This window comes from Lithobates pipiens, unplaced genomic scaffold (assembly GCF_037356315.1).
Source record: "Lithobates pipiens isolate NorthernLeopardFrog02 unplaced genomic scaffold, aLitPip1_a1.2 Scaffold_18, whole genome shotgun sequence".
NCBI classification, from domain to species: Eukaryota; Metazoa; Chordata; class Amphibia; order Anura; family Ranidae; genus Lithobates; species Lithobates pipiens.
Window position 1 is genome coordinate 638495799 of NW_027507758.1, and position 20453 is coordinate 638516251.

General features: G+C 43.3%; 2 protein-coding genes across 2 annotated transcripts in view; one reads left to right on the forward strand and one right to left on the reverse strand.

Moving 5' to 3' along the window:
* The window catches only part of LOC143986898 (uncharacterized), a 1277526-nt gene that overhangs the window by 969455 nt on the left and 287618 nt on the right, over positions 1-20453 (forward strand). The gene's annotated exons all lie outside the window — the stretch shown is intronic.
* On the reverse strand, positions 9406-15969 carry LOC143989687 (uncharacterized). Its single transcript, XM_077489955.1, has 2 exons — positions 15832-15969; positions 9406-11603 (listed from the first exon to the last, which is right to left on the reverse strand). Exons 1-2 carry the CDS (start codon positions 15875-15877, stop codon positions 10171-10173), a joined length of 1479 nt encoding a protein of 492 aa, XP_077346081.1. The 5' UTR covers positions 15878-15969; the 3' UTR covers positions 9406-10170.

Below are 20453 nucleotides of genomic sequence, written 5' to 3' on the forward strand. Positions count from 1 at the left end.
TCAGCTGCTGCAGAGGAGCCACAGGGAGATCAAAATGTCCAAATACTTCCCCATTACTGAAAGTCCCCACCCTCCTGTGCTGGGACCTCCTACAGATGCCCCTGAGTCCCCTCCATTCATTGCTGCTGGCCAGCTTCCCATTCTCCTTGCCTATTGGCTGCAGCTGCTGCTGGAGTTGGAGATTCGTGCAGTGTTCAAGATGGAGAGGGGGGGCATGATTACCAGCCTCTTCCTGAATGAATACAGTGAGCAATTGCTACCAATCACTCCTGTGTTCATTCATCATGGAGGCATAGTGCAGGGTGTTACTGTGCTTCAGTTTTGTGAATGAATAGGAGCCTCTCTACAGAATCTTCCTACAAATCACACCCATAGAACAATATTGGAGATAACATCAGTATTCTGGAAAAAGGAAGGAGAGAATATTAACTTACTGGTTTGCAGGTTCATAAGGTGGTGATGTCCATCACAGGTTAAAAAATTCTGGAGTATGTTGGTGATAGGGTGCAGGCTCCGCTGGCAGTCCTTTTGCTGTAAGGATGTTAGTCTTGGTTGTTTTAGCAGCTAGTCCGTGTTGTACATGGTGTGGGAAGCTCCACGCTAACCACCCTGGAATGCGGGGGAGGAAGTGATGTCAGCAGTGCTCAGCAAGAATCCAGACAGAGTATTGAACCTACAGGCTACGCGCACGGGGCTCACAGCTCCTTCTACTGGCCAGCGGAGCCTGCACCCTATCACCAACACACTCCAGGATTTTTTAACCTTTGATGGACATCACCACCTTATGAACCTGCAAACCAGTAAGTTAAAAAAACAATATATATTTATGTGATAGAACTACTGGAGTTGGTGCCTCCAAAAACCCCCCTTCCTGTCTTTTTTTCTTGTATACTGAGGTTATGGACACCCTCTGGAGGATGGCTGTCTTCTCACCTGCAAATAAATAGTGACTGATTTTAACCACTTCCCGACCAGCGCACGACGATGTACGTCGACAGAATGGCACGGGCAGGCATATTGGCGTACATGTACGTCCAATATTCGATGCCGCCCTGCCATCGGGAGCGCGCCGCCGGCGGCGCGCTCCCGCGCTGGTCGGGACCCCCGTGAGTCCGGTCGCGGGACCCGCGGACTCGATCACCGCGGGCATCCACCGCGATCGTCTCACGGAGCGGCCGAATGGAGGAAATGCTGTATAAACAACATTTTTCCATTCTGCCTAGCAACTAGTGACGCTGATCTCTGCTCCATGTGATTGGAGCAGAGATCAGTGTACACTAAATGAAAGCCCAACCCCCCCACAGTTAGTAACACACCCCTAGGAACACTTAACCCCTACACTGCCACCCACTGGTTAACCCTTTCACTGCCAGTGTCATTTACACAGGAATCACTGCATTTATATAGCAGTGATTACTGTATAAATGACAATGGTCCCAAAAATGTGTCAAAAATGTCCGATGGGTCCCCGACAATGTCGCAGTCACAATAAAAATCGCAGATCGCCGCCATTACTAGTAAAAAAAATAAAAATAAAAAATTATTAATAAAAATGCTATAAAACTATCCCTATTTTGTAAACGCTATAACTTTTGCGCAAACCAATCAATAATCGCTTATTGCGATTTTTTTTACCAAAAATATGTAGAAGAATACGTATCGGCCTAAATTGAGGGAAAAAAATGTTTTTTTATATATTTTTGGGGGATCTTTATTATAACAAAAAGTAAAAAATAATGCGTTTTTTTCAAAATTGTCGCTCTATTTTTGTTTATAGCGCAAAAAATAAAAACCGCAGGGGTGATCAAATACCACCAAAAGAAAGCTCTATTTGTGGGAAAAAAAAGGACGTCAATTTTGTTTGGGAGCCACGTCGCACGACCGCGCAATTGTCAGTTAAAGCGACGCAGTGCCGAATCGCAAAAAGTGGTCTGGTCTTTGACCAGCAAATTGGTCCGGTCTGAAAGTGGTTAATGAGCCATTTAAGCTTATATTGCACCATTGTAATAAGACATTACAAAAACTGGAGCGCCGGAATCCCTTCCTTTCTTAACTATAATTGTGTAAGATGGTATTATCGTCAGTTTCTTTGCGGTATAAGGTGCTATAAATAGAGCCCTTGTGATTCAAGAAAAGGCGTAAATCAAGAAAGGGGATGCTGTATGTATCAGATTGCATAGTAAATTTAAGATTAAATTGGTTGACGGATATAAATGTCGTAAATTCAGAGAGTTCATTGATGGTACCCATCCAGATGACCAGCACGTCGTCGATGTACCTCCACCACATTTTATACATCGACGCACCATCATCCAAAAACAGTGCTCTCTACCACCCCCCCAGGTACAGGTTGGCATACAATGGGGCACAAGCAGTCCTGATCGCAACCCCCTGTACCTGGAAGTATGTGGACCCATTGAATAGAAAAACATTGGAAGTCAAAATATGTTTCAAAAGAGTTGCAACAAAGTTGAAAAGTTTCCAATTATTTTTATCCCATTCCCGCAGAAAGCCTGTGATTACCTCAATTCCCTTGTGATGGGGGATACTAGAGTAGAGGGCCTCTATGCCAATGGCTACTAGTATAGCTCCAGTTGGAATAGTAAGTCTTTCAATCACTTTAAGCAATTCCAAGGTATCTTTAAGGTACGATGGAAGTCCCATAACATGAGGTCTTAGCTGGCTATCCACATATTTGCTAGCCGTTTCAGTATGGTATCCGTTACCAAAGACAATCGTGCGTCCAGGAGGATTCTTAAGGCTTTTGTGGACTTTCTTGGCATAGAAGGTAGGTGTAGTGGGCCATTTTACTTCTAAGTATTCACAAAGGTCCTTATCAATAAGGGCCTGCTGATATACTTCAGCCAAAATGGCTTTATATTGAGACCTTAACTAAATCAACAGATCCACAGGGACCTGCTGATACCAATCATTATTGTTCAGAATTGTCTCGCACATCTGTATGTATTGGTCCCTATCCATTATGACCACGTTCCCACCCTTATTGGCCGGTTTCACAATGATCTGGTCATTTAGAGTCAAACTCTTCAGAACCGATTGTTGCACGCATGTCAAATTGCCCGCAAAATGAAAAGGGAAGGAGAAGCTCTCAATTTGCTTCAAAGTTTAAGAAATGCAAATACAGCTTGGCAGGTCTGAAGTTGGGGACATTTTTTTACATTTGGCTTTGAATCTTAATGGTTCAGAATCTACTTACAAGTTTGCATCCTCCTCATCTAAGGATGATCACTTGCTCATCTCCATCACATCTCTCACTCTCAACGTGCGAAAGTCTAGGGCCTTAAATCCTTTGTATATATTTTCTTCCCATGCTCCTGTTTGTCCCCAATCTTTATCAAAAATATATTTGTATGTTAAGTTCCTTGCAAACAGATGCAAATCTTTATGAGTTCAAACTTATCAATCTTCTGAAAGGGACAAAAGCTGAGGCCCAATTTAAGTACCTGAGTTTCGACTGGAGACAGAGGGTAGGAGGAGGAATTTACTTTATCTAATCCTGATTGAACTGTGTCTGTTTGACCACAAATGGGTCTATCTTGCCTGTACATATCTGTGCCATGGAGGTATGAGGGGTGTGACCTGGGCCCAAAGGGACTGAATCTGAGTTAATATTGGGCTTAGTTGTATTGATTTTGGGAGTAGCTCCCAACTCTTTATGTGTAGTTTGATTACTCATATGTTCGTCACCGACCATAGACATTGATGCTATACCCATCACTGGTTCCCCACATGCACCCATAGGTGTGCACACATTGCCCCCTTGTTTTGATTCTAAAGTGGGTGCCTGGGGTGAGACAATGCGCTTTTTGTTTGTACCACCTTGTGTATCATACCCACCACCTTTACCACGTTTTTGTACTCATCAGTTTCCTGAAGTTCCTTTTTGTGCCATATTCCGTGATCTGTGGGAGGAGACAGAAGATGAGGCAGAAATATCAGAATCAGATCTATACATAGATGTCTCTTGGTGAATATTTTTATGAAACGTTTTAGCTCTTCTATTTGAAAACCCTTTCTGCCATCTATATGCATAACCACCCGAGAAGGCCAATTTATCTTTGTAGAATTTTTGGTCCTTTTTAAGCACTACATTTATGTTATATCTTTCCAGATGTTGTATTAAATCCTGCTCTTTCTTTCTTTTTTTAAATCAGGGCTTTGAGTCAACGGATTACCACTGGTACGCAGTGTTTCAATATCCCTATCTAGATCTGCAAAATCCTGCCTATGTTTGTCCCTCAACATTTCCATCATGGCAGCTGAGCATAATGATAAATGTGTTTCCCATTTTTCACGAAAGGTAACATCAGTTACATCAAATGATGGAAAAATTGCACATGCCATCCAAGATTTGATTATTTACTTCATCAGCTTTTTAAGTTTAAGAGGGAAGACATCAAGCCCTACCTCAGTCTGTACCTGAGGGGTACAAGTCTTCTGGATAGTCCCATCTCTTCCATCATCTTTCATCCTCTTTTTGCGGTCTCCTGATGGTTTGGAGCATTTCTACATATTGGTCTCATGACAGGTCTACCTTAATTGTTTGCAGAGGGGAGGGGGAGGACTCCTCCCAGTGTTGGTTTATGAAGGAGAACTATACGGTATTCTGACCTGTCCAATCACAATATCTCCTGAGGAGACCCCACTGTGTGCAGGTACTCCCCAGACATAAGACTGTCCTCCAATCTGGTCATTTCCTGATAGATCAGATGACAAAGTCGTATCTATGATGGTCTCTGTCATGTCTATGGATCCCTTATTGTACTATAACCCATCCCCCTCCTGACCTGTACTGGGAAATATCTGCGCTGTGATTGGTAAAGAGAATATTGCTGGAAGGCCCGTAGATGTGGTGTATCTGGATTTTGTAAAAGCATTTGACACAGTTCCCCATAAACATTTATTGTACACAGTAAGATCCGTTGGCATGGACCATAGGGTGAGTACATGGATTGAAAACTGACTACAAGGGCGAGTTCAGAGGATGGTGATAAATGGGGAGTACTCGGAATGGTTGGGGGATGGGTAGTGGGGTCCCCCAGAGTTCTGTGCTGGGACCAATCCTATTTAATTTGTTCATAAATGACCCGGAGGATGGGGTTAACAGTTCAATCTCTGTATTTGTGGATGATACTAAACAAATATTGTAAATAACTTCTCCACAGGATATGGAAACCTTGCAAAAAGATTGAACAAATGAATGGGGTGGGCAACTACATGGCAAATGAGGTTTAATGTAGACATTTTTTAAATAATGCATTTGGGTGGCAAAAATATGAATGCAATCTATACACTGGGGGGAGAACCTCTGGGGGAATCTAAGCTGGAAAAGGACCTGGGGGTCCTAGTAGATGATAGGCTCAGCAATGGCATGCAATGCCAAGCTGCTGTAAACAAGCAAACAGAATATTGGCATGCATTAAAAATATAAAATAATAATTCTCCCGCTCTACAAGACTCTGGTCCGGCCGCATCTGGAGTATTGTCAGGAAGATCCTGCCAGCAAGAGACGATCCAGACCTGCTGGTGCACGATCATGGGTGCCAATGCGTGCACACGGGAACGCGTGCCCATTAGTGCCAGACGGGCTATTTAAACCTGACTGACACATGTGAACTTTGCTGTCTGCTCTACAGCGTTCCCTGTGTTCCTTGCTCATCTGAAACCTCTTCCTGTTTTTATCTGGCTTGCCTGTGACCATCCCTGCTATCCACCTGCATCTGACCCTCGGCCTGTCTGACAACTCTTCTGCCTGCTCCTCTGATCCTTCTGCTGCCCACCTGAATACAACCCGGCTTGCCTGACTTCCCTAAAGTCCCTATCCAACTTGTTCCTGCTTCTATTTCACTGATCTAGTTCCAGCCTGCTGTGCCTGTTTGCTGATCCAGCTTGTTCCTGGTTCCAGTCCACTGATTCAGTTCCTGCCTGCTGTACCTGCCTACCCATCTCTAGGCTCATGTTACTCCCTTCCTCAACCTGGGAACCAACATCGGAGCCTTCAAATCACTGCACATCCTCCAGCATGTACCCGACACTGTGGTCGAATAGTTCGGGGGACTCCTCCGTGCATGATGGTGGGGCTACGGAAGGAGTGACTGCGGACAAGGAGCCGGTGGAATAGGCCGATTTGGCAGCTGCATAGGACGAAAAACTACTCTGAGCCTGGGTGACAGAGGATGAGGACAGCTTTGTTATCCATTCCACCAACTCTTCTGCATGTTCTGGCTCAATAACATGGTCAGCAGCAGAAAAAAAGGACAAGTGTGCCCCACGGCCACCTGCAGAGGATGTCCACGACCAGCACTGTTGACTGTAGACAGAGAGCCCACTTGCCCTCTTTTAGTGGCCCTCTCCTCAGTGACCTTCTGGACATGTATAATTTGTTTTGCAACACCACATTAGACTGTATTGTGTACATCACCAGAAATGTAGTAGCAACTGCACTACTGCTGCACTGTATTGTGTACACAACCAGAAAAGTAGTAGCAACTGCACAACGGTTGCACTGTATATTAATTACAAATTTTGATCTAATATTTCACAGCAGGGCCCATTCCTGCTCCCCAACAAGAATATCTGTGAGGGGGGTTACAGTGTTGTGGCACCACCACCACCACTGCCTAAGGCCCAATTTTTCTGCCCCTGTTTAGCAGGGACATGTAATTACAATTCTTGATATAATATTTCACAGCAGGGCCCATTCCAGCGCCCACCAAGAGTAACTGTAAGGGCTTACAGTGTTCTGGTACCACCAACACCTAAGGCCCGATTTACCGCAGAGTGTATAGGGCATCAAACATCTGACTAAGGCTGGATTTACACCTTTGCATTTTTAGTGCTTTGTGCATTTTTCAGATTTGCACTGCAGAACGTGTTCCATAGGAAACCATGTTAAATGGACTGTAGTGCAAATCTGGAAAAGGCAAAAAGCACTAAAACTGCATAGGTGTGAATCCAGCCTTACAAACGACTCCTACTTAAAAACAGAGACAACAGAAAGTGAGAGGAAATCTACCCCTAGGAAGGGAAATTCTCTCCTGTAAGAGTTAATATGGGAAAAAGGTGTCTCCACTGATGCTTTATCACCAATCCTTTTTTCTACAGCCCAAATTTTTCAAAATCCAATTGTCATTGGGACAGAAAGTGAGATGAAATCTTCTGAACAGGTGCACAGACAGCAAAACAAATGTTGCAGGGGTGATAACCCTTCCCTATGTTACCCAAAAAGCTTAAAAATTTATTTTTTGGCTGGAGCTACACTTTAAAAATGTACATGTTCCAAATTACAAACACATTCAATTTAAGAACAAACCTACAATCCCTATCTTATTTGTAACCCGGGGACCGACTGTATACTGCTGTTCATAGTATATAGGGCCTGGGGGCCCCATGCCTTTTTTTTTTCTAATTTGGGTGCGGGGTTCCCCTTAATATCCATACCAGACCCAAAGGGCCTTGTAATGGGCTGGGGGATTACCCATTGCCAGGACTCGACATTACATTAAAGCCACAAGCAGTTTTAAATGACTTGTATTCCTTTAGAAATGTCATTTTGTGCAGGGACTGTTCTAAACACAAATGCACCACTTTACAGGGATACTATAGTCACCCCCAGGCACGATAGTTAAAGGAATATTTCACTTTTATTGTTTCACTTTAAGCATTAATAAAATCACTGCTCCAGAAAAAACGTCCGTTTTTAAAACTTTTTTTTTCCATTGATACATGTCCCCTGGGGCAGGACCCAGGTCCACAAACACTTTTTATGACAATAACTTGCATATTATCCTTTAAAATTAGCACTTTTGATTTTTCACTCTCGAGTCCCATAGACTTTAATGGTGTTCGTACAAATTTTTTGCCTGTTCCTATGTTCTGCCACGAACCGAACCGGCTCATCCCTAACCTCCATTAGTAAAAATAGAACAATACTGCATTATGGCCACTAGATGGAGCTAAGGAAATCAGTGTATGAAATAAAATACATCCAATATTCACCACAGCTGGGTGAATAATGCTCACATTCGTTCAATTTTTCTACTGCTATCAATGGCTAGCATGGTACAAAACTTCATCCATGTCTTTGGTGATCTCTGATATCATTATCAACTCAGGGATGTACAATTCCCATCACCTGACACCCGGGACATCTGAAAGCCGGACAGGTAGTTTTTTTTTTGTTAACATTTAGCCCTGCTGTGGGTAAGCAAGGAGCAGGTTTACTTGTTGGATGGAAGCATTCGGGTGGCTGAGCGAATGTTTCCATACCCCCCAGTAAAGTGACACACCCCCACTATGTATCCCAGGCTCCTTTTACCCATCTGGGACCTGGGATCAGCATAGTGGGTGATGATGTGTAGAAAAAGGCTGCTCTATGTGATAAAAAAAGTTTTTTAATTGTACAAAATCAAATTTAAACCCAGCCACATAACCCTCCAAAAAAAATCTGAGGCCCCACCCCCACATATACGCACGTGCAAACAAACTCACACATTGGGGCATCTACACGGTACATATCACCACACACACCAGAATGAGAGCAATAATTCTATCACCAGACCTCCTCTGTAACACTAACCTGATGAACTATAGGGGGCTTTTCAAGCGTCTCCTATAGAGAATGTAGGCTACTGAAGTTTGTCACCATTTCAGAGGCTTCAAATTTAAGGTTTTATATGTTGGGTATCTATTTACTTGGTGCAACTTTGACTTTGTATTTTACCAAAAAATTGGGTAATTTATTGTGCTGTAACCCCTAAAATGAGCTTTAGTGTGTTTTTTACAGAAATGTTGTTTCCTAGACTTTTGCAAAATTGTGTGACATAAAAAATTAGAACTACCACTATTTTATTCTCTATGGTGTCTGCTTTAAGAAAATATATCATGCTTTGGGGTGTAATATAATCTTCAGGCCTAAAAAGATTTTTCAACTCCTTCAAGCCTGTCCTATAGCAGAATGACGGCCAGGCGGGGGTTCCATTATCCTGAATGGATGTCATATGACAGCCAGAAGAATAAGCGGCTCGGACGTGCGTCGATCGTTGGTGCAGTGTGTTGGTCTGACACTGCATCCCCAATCTCGGTAAAGAGCCTATGACATAGGCTCTTTACCATGTGATCAGCTGTGTCCAATCAAAGCTAATCACATCATAACCAGGAAGTGCCAGTTATCGGCTTTCCTTTATTAATGCTGATAAGGTACGAGTAGAGGAGAGCCAATCAGCACCTCTCCTGAAAGGGGGATCTGCACTGATATTCAGCATTGATTATCAGTACAGGCCCATCAGTGATGATCACCAGGGATGCTTGTCAGTGCCTCCTCATCAGTGTCCCCCATCTGTGCTGCATATTAGTCCCGCCTCATCAGTGAAGGAGAAAACGTACTTATTTACAAAATTTTATAACAGAAACAAAGAAAAACTTTTTCATTTGTAGCACATAAAATAAAAACCCCAGTGGTGATCAACTACCACCAAAAGAAAGCTCTATTTGTGGGAAGAAAAGATACAAATGTCATATGGGTACAGTGTTACATGACCGCGCAATTATCATTCAAAGTGTGAGAGCGCTGAAAGATGAAAATTGGCCTGGGGAGGAAGGGGTAAAAGTGTACAGTATGTGGACAAAAACAGCTATGGCAGTGAAAGGGTTAAAGGAAACATTCCTCTTCGGGAAAATGTTACATGTTCCTGTAGCTGGTCAGCGAGTCCTCTGTGTGACAGCAGTGCGGGGAGAAGTTCCCCACATCGGCTGTCACTTTATGAAAAGAGCGTGCCCGTGCCATTCATTCACAGAGTTCTGTCCTTTGCCGATGTCGGCTTGTAGTTTTCAATGAACTCCCACACCGTTGCTGAGCTTTCTGGTAGATGAGGAACAAGGAGATTGTCATAAGGGACAAGGTGATTGGGCCCCCAATTTAGTCCCTCGGACAAGTCTTTTTTTCAAAAAATGTCCACACCCCTGGAACTGTTTCTTACATGATGAAGATCAGCCATGGAGTATATCTGAGGTGTATATGAGGGTGTGCTTCTTCCCCACATGAGAGCTGTGATGTCCAGCAACATTCATATAGAAGACATTTCCCACACTCAAGGCACAAATACACCTCAAGGGTTGTGTGGGATCCCTGATGTACAGGAAGACAGGACTTCAGTGAGGAAAAATTCCCTCACTCAGGACAGGAAAGTGGCTTCTCTCCGTGTGAGATCTCTGATGTCTGGAAAGATGGGACTTCTGTGAAAAACATTTCCCGCACTCGGGACAGGAAAGTGGTTTCTCCCCTGTGTGAAATCTCCGATGTCTGTAAAGATTGGACTTATCTGAAAAACATTTCCCGCACTCAGGACAGCAATGCGGCTTCTCCCCCGTGTGAGTCCTCTGATGTTTAACAAGATCTGCTTTTTGTACAAAACATTTCCCGCACTCAGAACAGGAATGTGGTTTCTCCCCCGTATGAGATCTTTGATGTGTGTAAAGACTAGACTTCACTGAAAAACATTTCCCACACTCAGGACAGGAATGCGGCTTCTCCCCCGTGTGAGATCTCTGATGTATGTAAAGATAGGACTTCTGTGGAAAACATTTCCCACACTCAGAACAGGAATATGGCTTCTCCCTCACGTGAGATCTCTGATGTCTGTAAAGACTGGACTTCTCTGAAAAACATTTTCCACACTCAGAACAGGAATATGGCTTTTTCCCAGTGTGAGACCTCTGATGTTTGGCAAGGTCTGATTTTGTTATAAAATATTTCCCGCACTCAGGACAAGAATACAACCTCTCCCCCGTGTGAAATCTCTGATGTATGTATAGATTGGATTTACCTGAAAAACATTTCCCACACTCAGGACAGCAATACGGCTTCTCCCCCGTGTGAGACCTCTGATGTGTAACAAGATCTGCTCTTTGTGAAAAACATTTTTCGCACTCAGAACATGAATGCGGCTTCTCCCCTGTGTGAGATCTCTGATGTGTGTAAAGAGTGGACTTCTTTGAAAAACATTTACCACACTCAGGGCAGGAATACGGCTTATCCCCCGTGTGAGATCTCTGATGTGTGTAAAGATTTGATTTATCTGAAAACAATTTCCTGCACTCAGGACAGGAATACGGCTTCTCCCCCGTGTGAGATCTCTGATGTGAGGAAAGACTGGCCTTCTGTGAAAAACATTTCCCACACTCAGGACAGGAATGCGGCTTCTCCCCTGTGTGAGATCTCTGATGTGTGAAAAGATGGAACTTCTCTGAAAAACATTTCCCGCACTCAGGACAGGAATATGGTTTCTCGCCTGTGTGAGATCTTTTATGCCTATTAAGATGGGATTTAAAACGGAAACACTTCCCGCACTCAGTACAGGAAAGCCTCTTCTCTGTTGGAAGGATGGCACTGTTCCTCACAGTCTGAGGTTCCTCAGGATAGGAGGAATACGATGGTCCATCTACACTGTGTGGTGCCGGATGGACATTTAAGGTAGTCGGGTTTTCTCCTGGACTATACTGTGTGATGTCCTCATCTTCTACTTTACAGTCTGGAGACAAAGTGAGACAATCCTCTGAGGTTTTCCTCATCTCCTGTCCATCTACTAAAATAGAAATACAAAGATTATTACTAGACATGAGCTGATTGGTTCCCCTAAACCAGGACTCCGCCCACATCAGGCAGCTTTGTCTTTGAGGATCTTACAATTCCCCCCTCAAGGTAACTTGTAAATGGGTCCTCTGTAGGGCGACAACTAATGATTATTTTAAGAATTGATTAGTTGGCCTATTATTGTTTTGATTAATCGACTAATTGGATAAAAAGCTGAAAAAAAGGTTGGTGTATAATTTAGTTAATATTCTTGAATATCTATATACAGCGGTAAATATAAATATCAAGATATATTGTTGGATATTTAATCCACTCTACACTACATATCAGAATCAGAGATCAACATTATTAGAATGTAAAAAAAGAGGTAAAATGCTGTTTTGTAGATGATCAGACAGGAGTGTAATATAATATGATGGATGACAGACTCCCTTGTCATAGACAGGTAGGTGGGTACAAGCTCCCTGCATCTGATGTCACTTATGCTGGCCGTACACAAACTAATTTCTCTTTCCAAAAAACGTTCATCCAATTTTCTAACCATTAGTGGGGTCAAATTGGCGTTCATTTTCCACCACAGTGACAGGAAAATTCGAAGGAGCAGAACAGAAAACTTTTCTCTATCGAACAAATTTTCAAATAGTGTATGTGGTTTTTGCTCAGAATTTACATTCATTTTAAAACTGAATGTTAAATGCAAGTGGAATTTTCAAACTACACTCATCCATTCATCGAATGTAGAAATAAATTTCATACAAATATTTGTGTGAATATTCTTGTCCAAAAATCAATCTGTGTATGGCCAGTATAGGACATTTAGTAGCAGCAGTATGATTTTGTTTAGTCATATGTTATGATGGGGTTAAACAAAATAGTCCTTTATAGAACAAAAACAGCAGATAATCACTACTATAAGTGATTCATTTATACTGTGAAATAGTGAAAGTAATATATCTTATATCATATATATAATAATAAATATACCCAGAAGTGGGATATGAGGATTTTCCCTGGGAGTCACACATGAAGATATATGGAGGTTAGAGGGGGAAAAAACTTTTATATTAAAGTAGTACTGAAAGCTGAGACTTTTTTTTCATGGATATAATAATTTTATATATAATGCACCAGTCTATCAGCCTACACCTTCTCTGGGGTCAGATGCTGATTTTCCCTGCACAGAGACCTACCTTAAAGACATTGTACATGTTTAATTTCTTTTTTTTTTTAAAACAAACTTGTCATACTTACCTGCTCTGTGTAATGGTTTTGCACAGAGCAGCCCAATTTCCATCTTCTGCCCACCTATAGGAAGCCACAAAGTATAGTATAGATTTTTCCTATAGGAAGATGCAAAGTATGGTATAGAGTTCCCCTATAGGAAGCCATAAAGTATAGTATAGAGTTCCCCTATAGGAAGCCACAAAGTATAGTATAGCGTTCCCCTATAGGAAGATAAAAAAACTTCTGCCTTTAGAATCACTTGCTTCCTTCTCTTGCCCAGGATTAGATGTCCCATGAGGCATTGCTCCTCATGCATTCAAGTTCTTAGGCATTTACTAACATGTATGGATGGTGTACTGAGCTGTATTTTCTATGTAAAGAAGCAATGCATTCTGTAGGCAGGCCAATTAATCAACTGACCAACTAATTGTTGACTACTATTTTCATAATTTATTATAATCGGTTAGTTGTTTCAGCCCTACATCTCTAAATCTCCTACCAGTTCATTTCTTTATTCATGGACCTTAGTCAGAGAGTGAGGAAACAACGAGAACTGTCTTTTATAGGAGTGACAGTGATGAGGGGATTATAGGATGAGTGTCCCCTCCCCCTCTATCACTCATTGCCATCTTCCCAATACAAGAAGTTCTGCACTTCCTTATTTAGTCCATGATTTAGTCATGAATAACAGTGAGGCTGAGTCCCACCAGAGGTCAGAGAGTGAGGATGGGGGGGAGAACAACCAAGATGAAGACTGGACTGATCCTGAAGACCACCATCATTGGGTTATTGACTCCTCCCTCATTATCACTGTTTAAAGTGGAAGTAATCCCTCCTATTGTTTTCAGCCAAAGAAGCTGCCATCTTGACCTCTGTTTAAGCTACAACTGCCATGATGCTGCACATGTGATCAGTTATGACACTAGCCATCAGATGGTTTGGCAGTCTGGTTGAGAGCACAACCAATGGGATGGTTACATTTCTGGCATGTGCTGGAAATGTAACTTAGGTGGATGGGTTTACTTATGCTTTAAGGTTCCAAAGTTTGAGGATGTTATCACATTATTGGCAACATGTAAAAGTCTGTGCTCCAATCAAATCATCAGCTATAAAATGTCCAGCTGGTAGGAAATGGGTGTAACAAAAGAGAATACATATTATGTGTATATATAAAGTATCACACAAAGGTGAGTACTCCCCTCACATTTTTGTAAATATTTTCTTCTATCTTTTCATGTGACAACACTGAAAAAATTACATTTTGCTACAATGTAAAGTAGTGAGTGTACAGCTTGTATAACAGTGTAAATTTGCTGTCCCCTCAAAATAACTCAACACACAGCCATTAATGTCTAAACTGCTGGCAACAAAAGAGAGTACACCTGTAAGTGAAAATGTCCCAATTGGGCCCAATTAGCCATTTTCCCTCCCCGGTGTCATGTGACTCTCTATGGAGCTGAAAAAAAGAATTGTTTGTCTACATAAAGATGGCCTAGGCTATAAGAACATTGCCAAGACCCTGAAACTGAGCTACAGCATGGTGGCCAAGACCATATAGCGGTTTAACAGGACAGGTTCCACTCAGAACAGGCCTGACCATGGTCGACCAAAGAAGTTAGCATCATATCCAGAGGTTGTCTTTGGGAAATAGAGGTATGAGTGCTGCCAGCATTGCTGCAGAGGTTGAAGAGGTGGGGGATCAGCCGGTCAGTGCTTAGACCATATACCACACACTGCATCAAATTGGTCTGCATGGCTGTTGTCCCGGAAGGAAGCCTCTTCTAAAGATGATGCACAAGAAAGTCCGCAAACAGGTTGGTGAAGACAGGCAGACTAAGGACATGGATTACTGGAACCATGTCCTGTGGTCTGATGAGATCAAGATAAGCTTATTTGGTTCAGATGGTGTCAAGCATGTGTGGCAGCAACCAGGTGAGGATTACAAAAACAAATGACTAATACCGACCCCAAAAACACCTCCAAGATGATCACTGCCTTGCTAAAGAAGCTGAGGGTGAAAGGTGATGGACTGGCCAAGCATGTCTCCAGACCCAAACCCTATTGAGCCTCTGTGGGGCATCCTCAAACAGAAGGTGGAGGAGCACAAGGTCTCTAACATCCACCATCTCCATGATGTCATCATTTGAGGAGTGGAAGATGACTCCAGTGGCAACCTGTGAAGCTCCGGTGAACTCCATGCCCAAGAGGATTAAGGCAGTGCTGGAAAACAATGGTGACCACACAAAATATTGACACTTTGGGCCCAATTTCAACATTTTCACTTAGGGGTGTACTCACTTTTGTGAGATACTGTAGCAGTGGGTAGAGGGGAAGTCAGGACTATTTAATGTACAACAGATTGTATAAGATACAACAGATAGGACTATATAGTATCAGAATGATGTAATGTACAACATAGAGTATTTATTGCAGGGGTCAGGAGTATGTAATATACAATATAAATTATATAGTGTAAGGATCAGGACTTATAATATTGGTATTCAGTAATCAGTGGTAGATTAATTTTTAATATGAGACAAGTTATAGAGGTCCCACACCGCTGCCTCCCATATCCTGAGACTGCACGCAGTGACTTGGGTCTGAGACTATACAGGCATATCCCTCCACCCGGCACAGCCAGCAAACAATAGAACAAGTAGCCCTGGGAGAATTGTTTTGTCAGAAATCTTTCCATAATCCGTATGGGGCAGAATACACAAAGCACACACCCCAGGTGCCTGGGTCTAATAACATCTATGGTGAAAATGAACATTTAACTGCCAGCTGAACCCCAGAATCTCCATAAATCCAGTCTAGATACATAAATTGTGTCTGAAGCATAGAGAAGGAAGATTAGCCGAGAAAAATACAGGAAGGGGAACACATCTCAGGAAAGTGACCAGGGTATTACAGGCTAATATCACCCAGTCCTTGCCCTACTCTGGACCAATCAGTGAGCAGTATGGGTGGAGGAATGTATTTATTGTTTGACCCACCTGTGCTGATCTCTGTAGGAGTGTCCTCCTCTATAAATGTCCCCATTATTCCATCCTCCTCCTTAGACTGCTGATCATCCCTCACATACCTCTCTTCTTCTTCTGCTTTAACCTCAAATTCTATATCGATTGGATCTCCACTCTAAATCAAGAAATAGGAAAAATATCATCTGTGAGATATAAGCTTTAATAGTGAGACATCACATAAAAAATCCACGCATTGTCTCTATAATGCCCTGTATACACAGTCGGATATTCCGACGACAAAATCCATCTGATTTTTTCAGACAGATTTTGGCCTAAACTTGTCTTGCATACACACGGTCGCACAAAGTTTTCGGAAAATGCGATCGTTCAGAACAAGGTGACGTACAACACGTACGACGGGACTATAAATGGGCCAGTAGCCAATAGCTTTCGACTCCTAATTTATTCTGAGCATGCGTGGCATTTTGGGCGTTGGATTTATCTACAAACAATCAGAATTTAAACTATCAGATTTTGTTGTCGGAAAATTTTAGATCCAGCTCTCAAACTTTGTGTGTCAGAAATTCCGACGGAAAAAGCCAGATGGAGCCCACACACGATCGAATTTTCCGACAACACAATCCAATCGCACATTTTCCGCCAGAATGTCCGACCGTGTGTAAAGGGCATAAGTGTGTTTTATATCCTCCGTCTCACCAACCTTGTAACAGTGGGGGATGGTGTGATCTTCCTGTGTGGAATCCCGGGAATACAGAGGATGGGAACATCCCTCTGGTGGGTTCCTGGTATTTGGTGGCTCCATCATATCCTTTTGTCCTTCTGAAATCTCCTCCATCACTCCATACTCCTCATCCTCCTTTTTATACTCTTCTTTAACATCAATATTATCATCCCCGATGTTTCCACTCTGAATATATAATAAAACATTAATTGTAACAAACATGCTGTGTATAAATCAGAACTACCAATAATTATCAATCATCTACCCGATGATGGTGAGGGATGGTGTGATCTTCCTGTGTGGAATCCCGGGAATACAGAGGACGGGGACATCTCTCTGGTGGGTTCCTGAAGCTCAATGACTTCACCATGGTGTCCTGGTACAGATCTTTGTGTACTTTTAGAAACTCGGACTCCTCCATCACCCCATCCTCATCCCCCTCCTCTTTTATCTCTTCTTTAACTTCAACTTTAGAATCTCTCAGGTTTCCACTCTGAATATATAATAAAAATGACATCATTTGTAACAATGCAGATAATGTACAGATCCTAATGATACTATCAGTGATTGTTCCTCATCTACCTGATGATGGTGGGGGATGGTGTGATCTTCCTGTGTGGAATCCCGGGAATACAGAGGACGGGGACATCTCTCTGGTGGGTTCCCATTACTGGATCCATCTGTAGGAAACACACACACTGACTGAATACATTGTTTCTATGTGTTTATCAGATGATGGGGGATCTAGGTGGAGCCTCCGTACTGCTCTCTCCTTTACAATAAAGTCTCCTCTTACCTGGTGATGTGAGGGGCGGCTGATTGGCCATCATGATCTCCTTCCCTGCACTGCTCACGTCTCCTGTCAGCAGCTCCATCCTCTCTGGTGACTTCTAGAATCTTCTTATTTCTCTATTCTATCAGAAAGGGAGGGAGGTGGAGGCAATGTGATTATCATAGGATCTCCAAACTTCACAGGAGGAAAACTAGATTTGAACACATATAGTAGAATCAAATGACATTCCCAGAATCCTCCTCACCTCACCAATCAGGTCTCCATTTTTATCAAAACTCCACTGGGATATAATTTACCCAGACAGGGCCCCCCACTCTGTTAAGTGCTTGTTGCAAGGAAATCTGGGACCATCCAACAACTGTGTTTTTGCTTGTTAGAGGGACATTGGGAGGAGGAGCGGTGAGGTCAGTGTGATGTCAAAGGATTCTCTTGCTCTGGTTGAAGGGACATTGGTAGGAGGAGCTGTCAGGCCAGTGTGATGTCATAGGATTCTGACTTGGATTGGAGGGACATAGGTAGAAGGAGGTGTGAGGGGCGCTCTGTGAGGCATCTGTACACACAGAGTCATTTCTCCCGGGTGCGTCACACCTCTACTAAATAAAAGATGAACGTTGTCTTTAGGCTTTGCCGGGACACATCATATTCCTGTGATCTCCGTGTACTCTGGAGACTTTACTGATCACATTTTAGGATGAATATCTGAGACTGGGATCATTACGGAGACATTCGTTTCCAGGACATTTACTACAAATTATATTTTTCCCTCTTTTTTCCTATTTGAATCTTATAAAATAAAGACATACATATTCCAATCCCCCCTAAATACCCCCCTCCATCACTAATAAAAGTCATATAACCCGTTAGTATAGACTGATGAGGTGAGAAGGTGATTGGTGGGAAAGATGGCACAACTTCAAAATGAAGAGAATGTTCCGGCCCCATAAGTGGGTAAATGTTCTGACCCTGAAGGGGTTAATCTACATTTCCACACTATATATGTGTGCATCATCATCTGCTGGAGATAAAAGACATCACAGTGACTATGGAGGAAGAGGACGGACATGACGGGGGGTTACTGGGTGTAAATAGAAAATAAGATCTTATTACCTCCTCTGCTGCCTCTTCCAGTAATGTCTTCTCTCCTCCAGCAATGTCTCCCCTCTACTTCCTCCTGACTAACCCCTCACCTGGAACTTCCTGTCTGCACCTGACATCACTTCCTGCCTGTTCCTGAACTCATTTCCTGTCTTCCATAGAGACTTCCTGTGTAAAAGTGATATCTCCACCTTGTGGAGCTCAGAGCAACTGCAGCCCTGAGAAACATCTCATAGTGTGAACACGGTGTAGTGTCACAGTTTGATGCCTATCACAGGATGGTGCGGAAGTGACGTTGTTGCGTACTGCGCATGCGCGATGCGCTCCAAACGCTCGCGCCGTGCGTTCCAACATAGTTTCGGCAATACAGTTCAGCGAAACCATCACATAATGTTACGGAAGTGATGTTACACACAACACAAACACGGGCCACGTTGTTGCGTACTGCGCATGCGCGATGCGTTCCAAACACTCGCGCCGTGCGTTCCAACATAGTTTCGGCAATACAGTTCAGCGAAACCATCACATAATGTTACGGAAGTGAAGTTACACACAACACAAACACTGGGCCGTTCGTTACAACACTAATACTTCCCTTGTTACCTAGTAGGTTTTGCATTGCTGGGACTTGTAGTGCCTATCCTGAGCTACATGCTTCAATGTTCAGTGTCCTCATCCCTATCCCCATGCTTCAATGTTCAGTGTCCATCCTTATCCCCGTGCTTCAATGTTCAGTGTCCTCATCCTTATCCCCGAGCTTCAATGTTCAGTGTCCATCCTTATCCCCGTGCTTCAATGTTCAGTGTCCTCATCCCTATCCGCGAGCTTCAATGTTCAGTGTCCTCATCCTTATCCCTGTGCTTCAATGTTCAGTGTCCTCATCCCTATCCCCATGCTTCAATGTTCAGTGTCCTCATCCTTATCCCCGAGCTTCAATGTTCAGTGTCCTCATCCCTATCCCCCTGCTTCAATGTTCAGTGTCCTCATCCTTATCCCCGAGCTTCAATGTTCAGTGTCCTCATCCCTATCCCCCTGCTTCAATGTTCAGTGTCCTCATCCTTATCCCCCTGCTTCAATGTTCAGTGTCCTCATCCCTATCCCCGAGCTTCAATGTTCAGTGTCCATCCTTATCCCTGTGCTTCAATGTTCAGTGTCCTCATCCCTATCCGCAAGCTTCAATGTTCAGTGTCCTCATCCTTATCCCCATGCTTCGATGTTCAGTGTCCTCATCGAAGCAGGGGGATAAGGATGAGGACACTGAACATTGAAGCTCGCGGATAGGGATGAGGACACTGAACATTGAAGCAGGGGGATAGGGATGAGGACACTGAACATTGAAGCTCGGGGATAAGGATGAGGACCCTGAACATTGAAGCAGGGGGATAAGGATGAGGACACTGAACATTGAAGCTCGCGGATAGGGATGAGGACACTGAACATTGAAGCAGGGGGATAGGGATGAGGACACTGAACATTGAAGCTCGGGGATAAGGATGAGGACCCTGAACATTGAAGCAGGGGGATAAGGATGAGGACACTGAACATTGAAGCTCGGGGATAGGGATGAGGACACTGAACATTGAAGCAGGGGGATAGGGATGAGGCCACTGAACATTGAAGCTCGGGGATAAGGATGAGGACACTGAACATTGAAGCTCGCGGATAGGGATGAGGACACTGAACATTGAAGCACGGGGATAGGGATGAGGACACTGAACATTGAAGCTCAGGGATAAGGATGAGGACACTGAACATTGAAGCACAGGGATAAGGATGAGGACACTGAACATTTAAAGCTTGCGGATAGGGATGAGGACACTGAACATTGAAGCACAGGGATAAGGATGAGGACACTGAACATTGAAGCTTGCGGATAGGGATGAGGACACTGAACATTGAAGCACAGGGATAAGGATGGACACTGAACATTGAAGCTCGGGGATAGGGATGAGGACACTGAACATTGAAGCAGGGGGATAGGGATGAGGACACTGAACATTGAAGCTCGGGGATAAGGATGAGGAC

What these genes read in the sequence shown, in the direction of transcription:
- LOC143989687 (XM_077489955.1), bottom strand. Translation starts at nt 15,877, where the DNA reads ATGGGGACATTTATAGAGGAGGACACTCCTACAGAGATCAGCACAG. An exon ending in TCCTACAGAGATCAGCACAG is followed by an intron (nt 11,604 to 15,831) that starts GTGGGTCAAACA and finishes TTTCTATTTTAG; the next exon opens with TAGATGGACAGGAGATGAGG.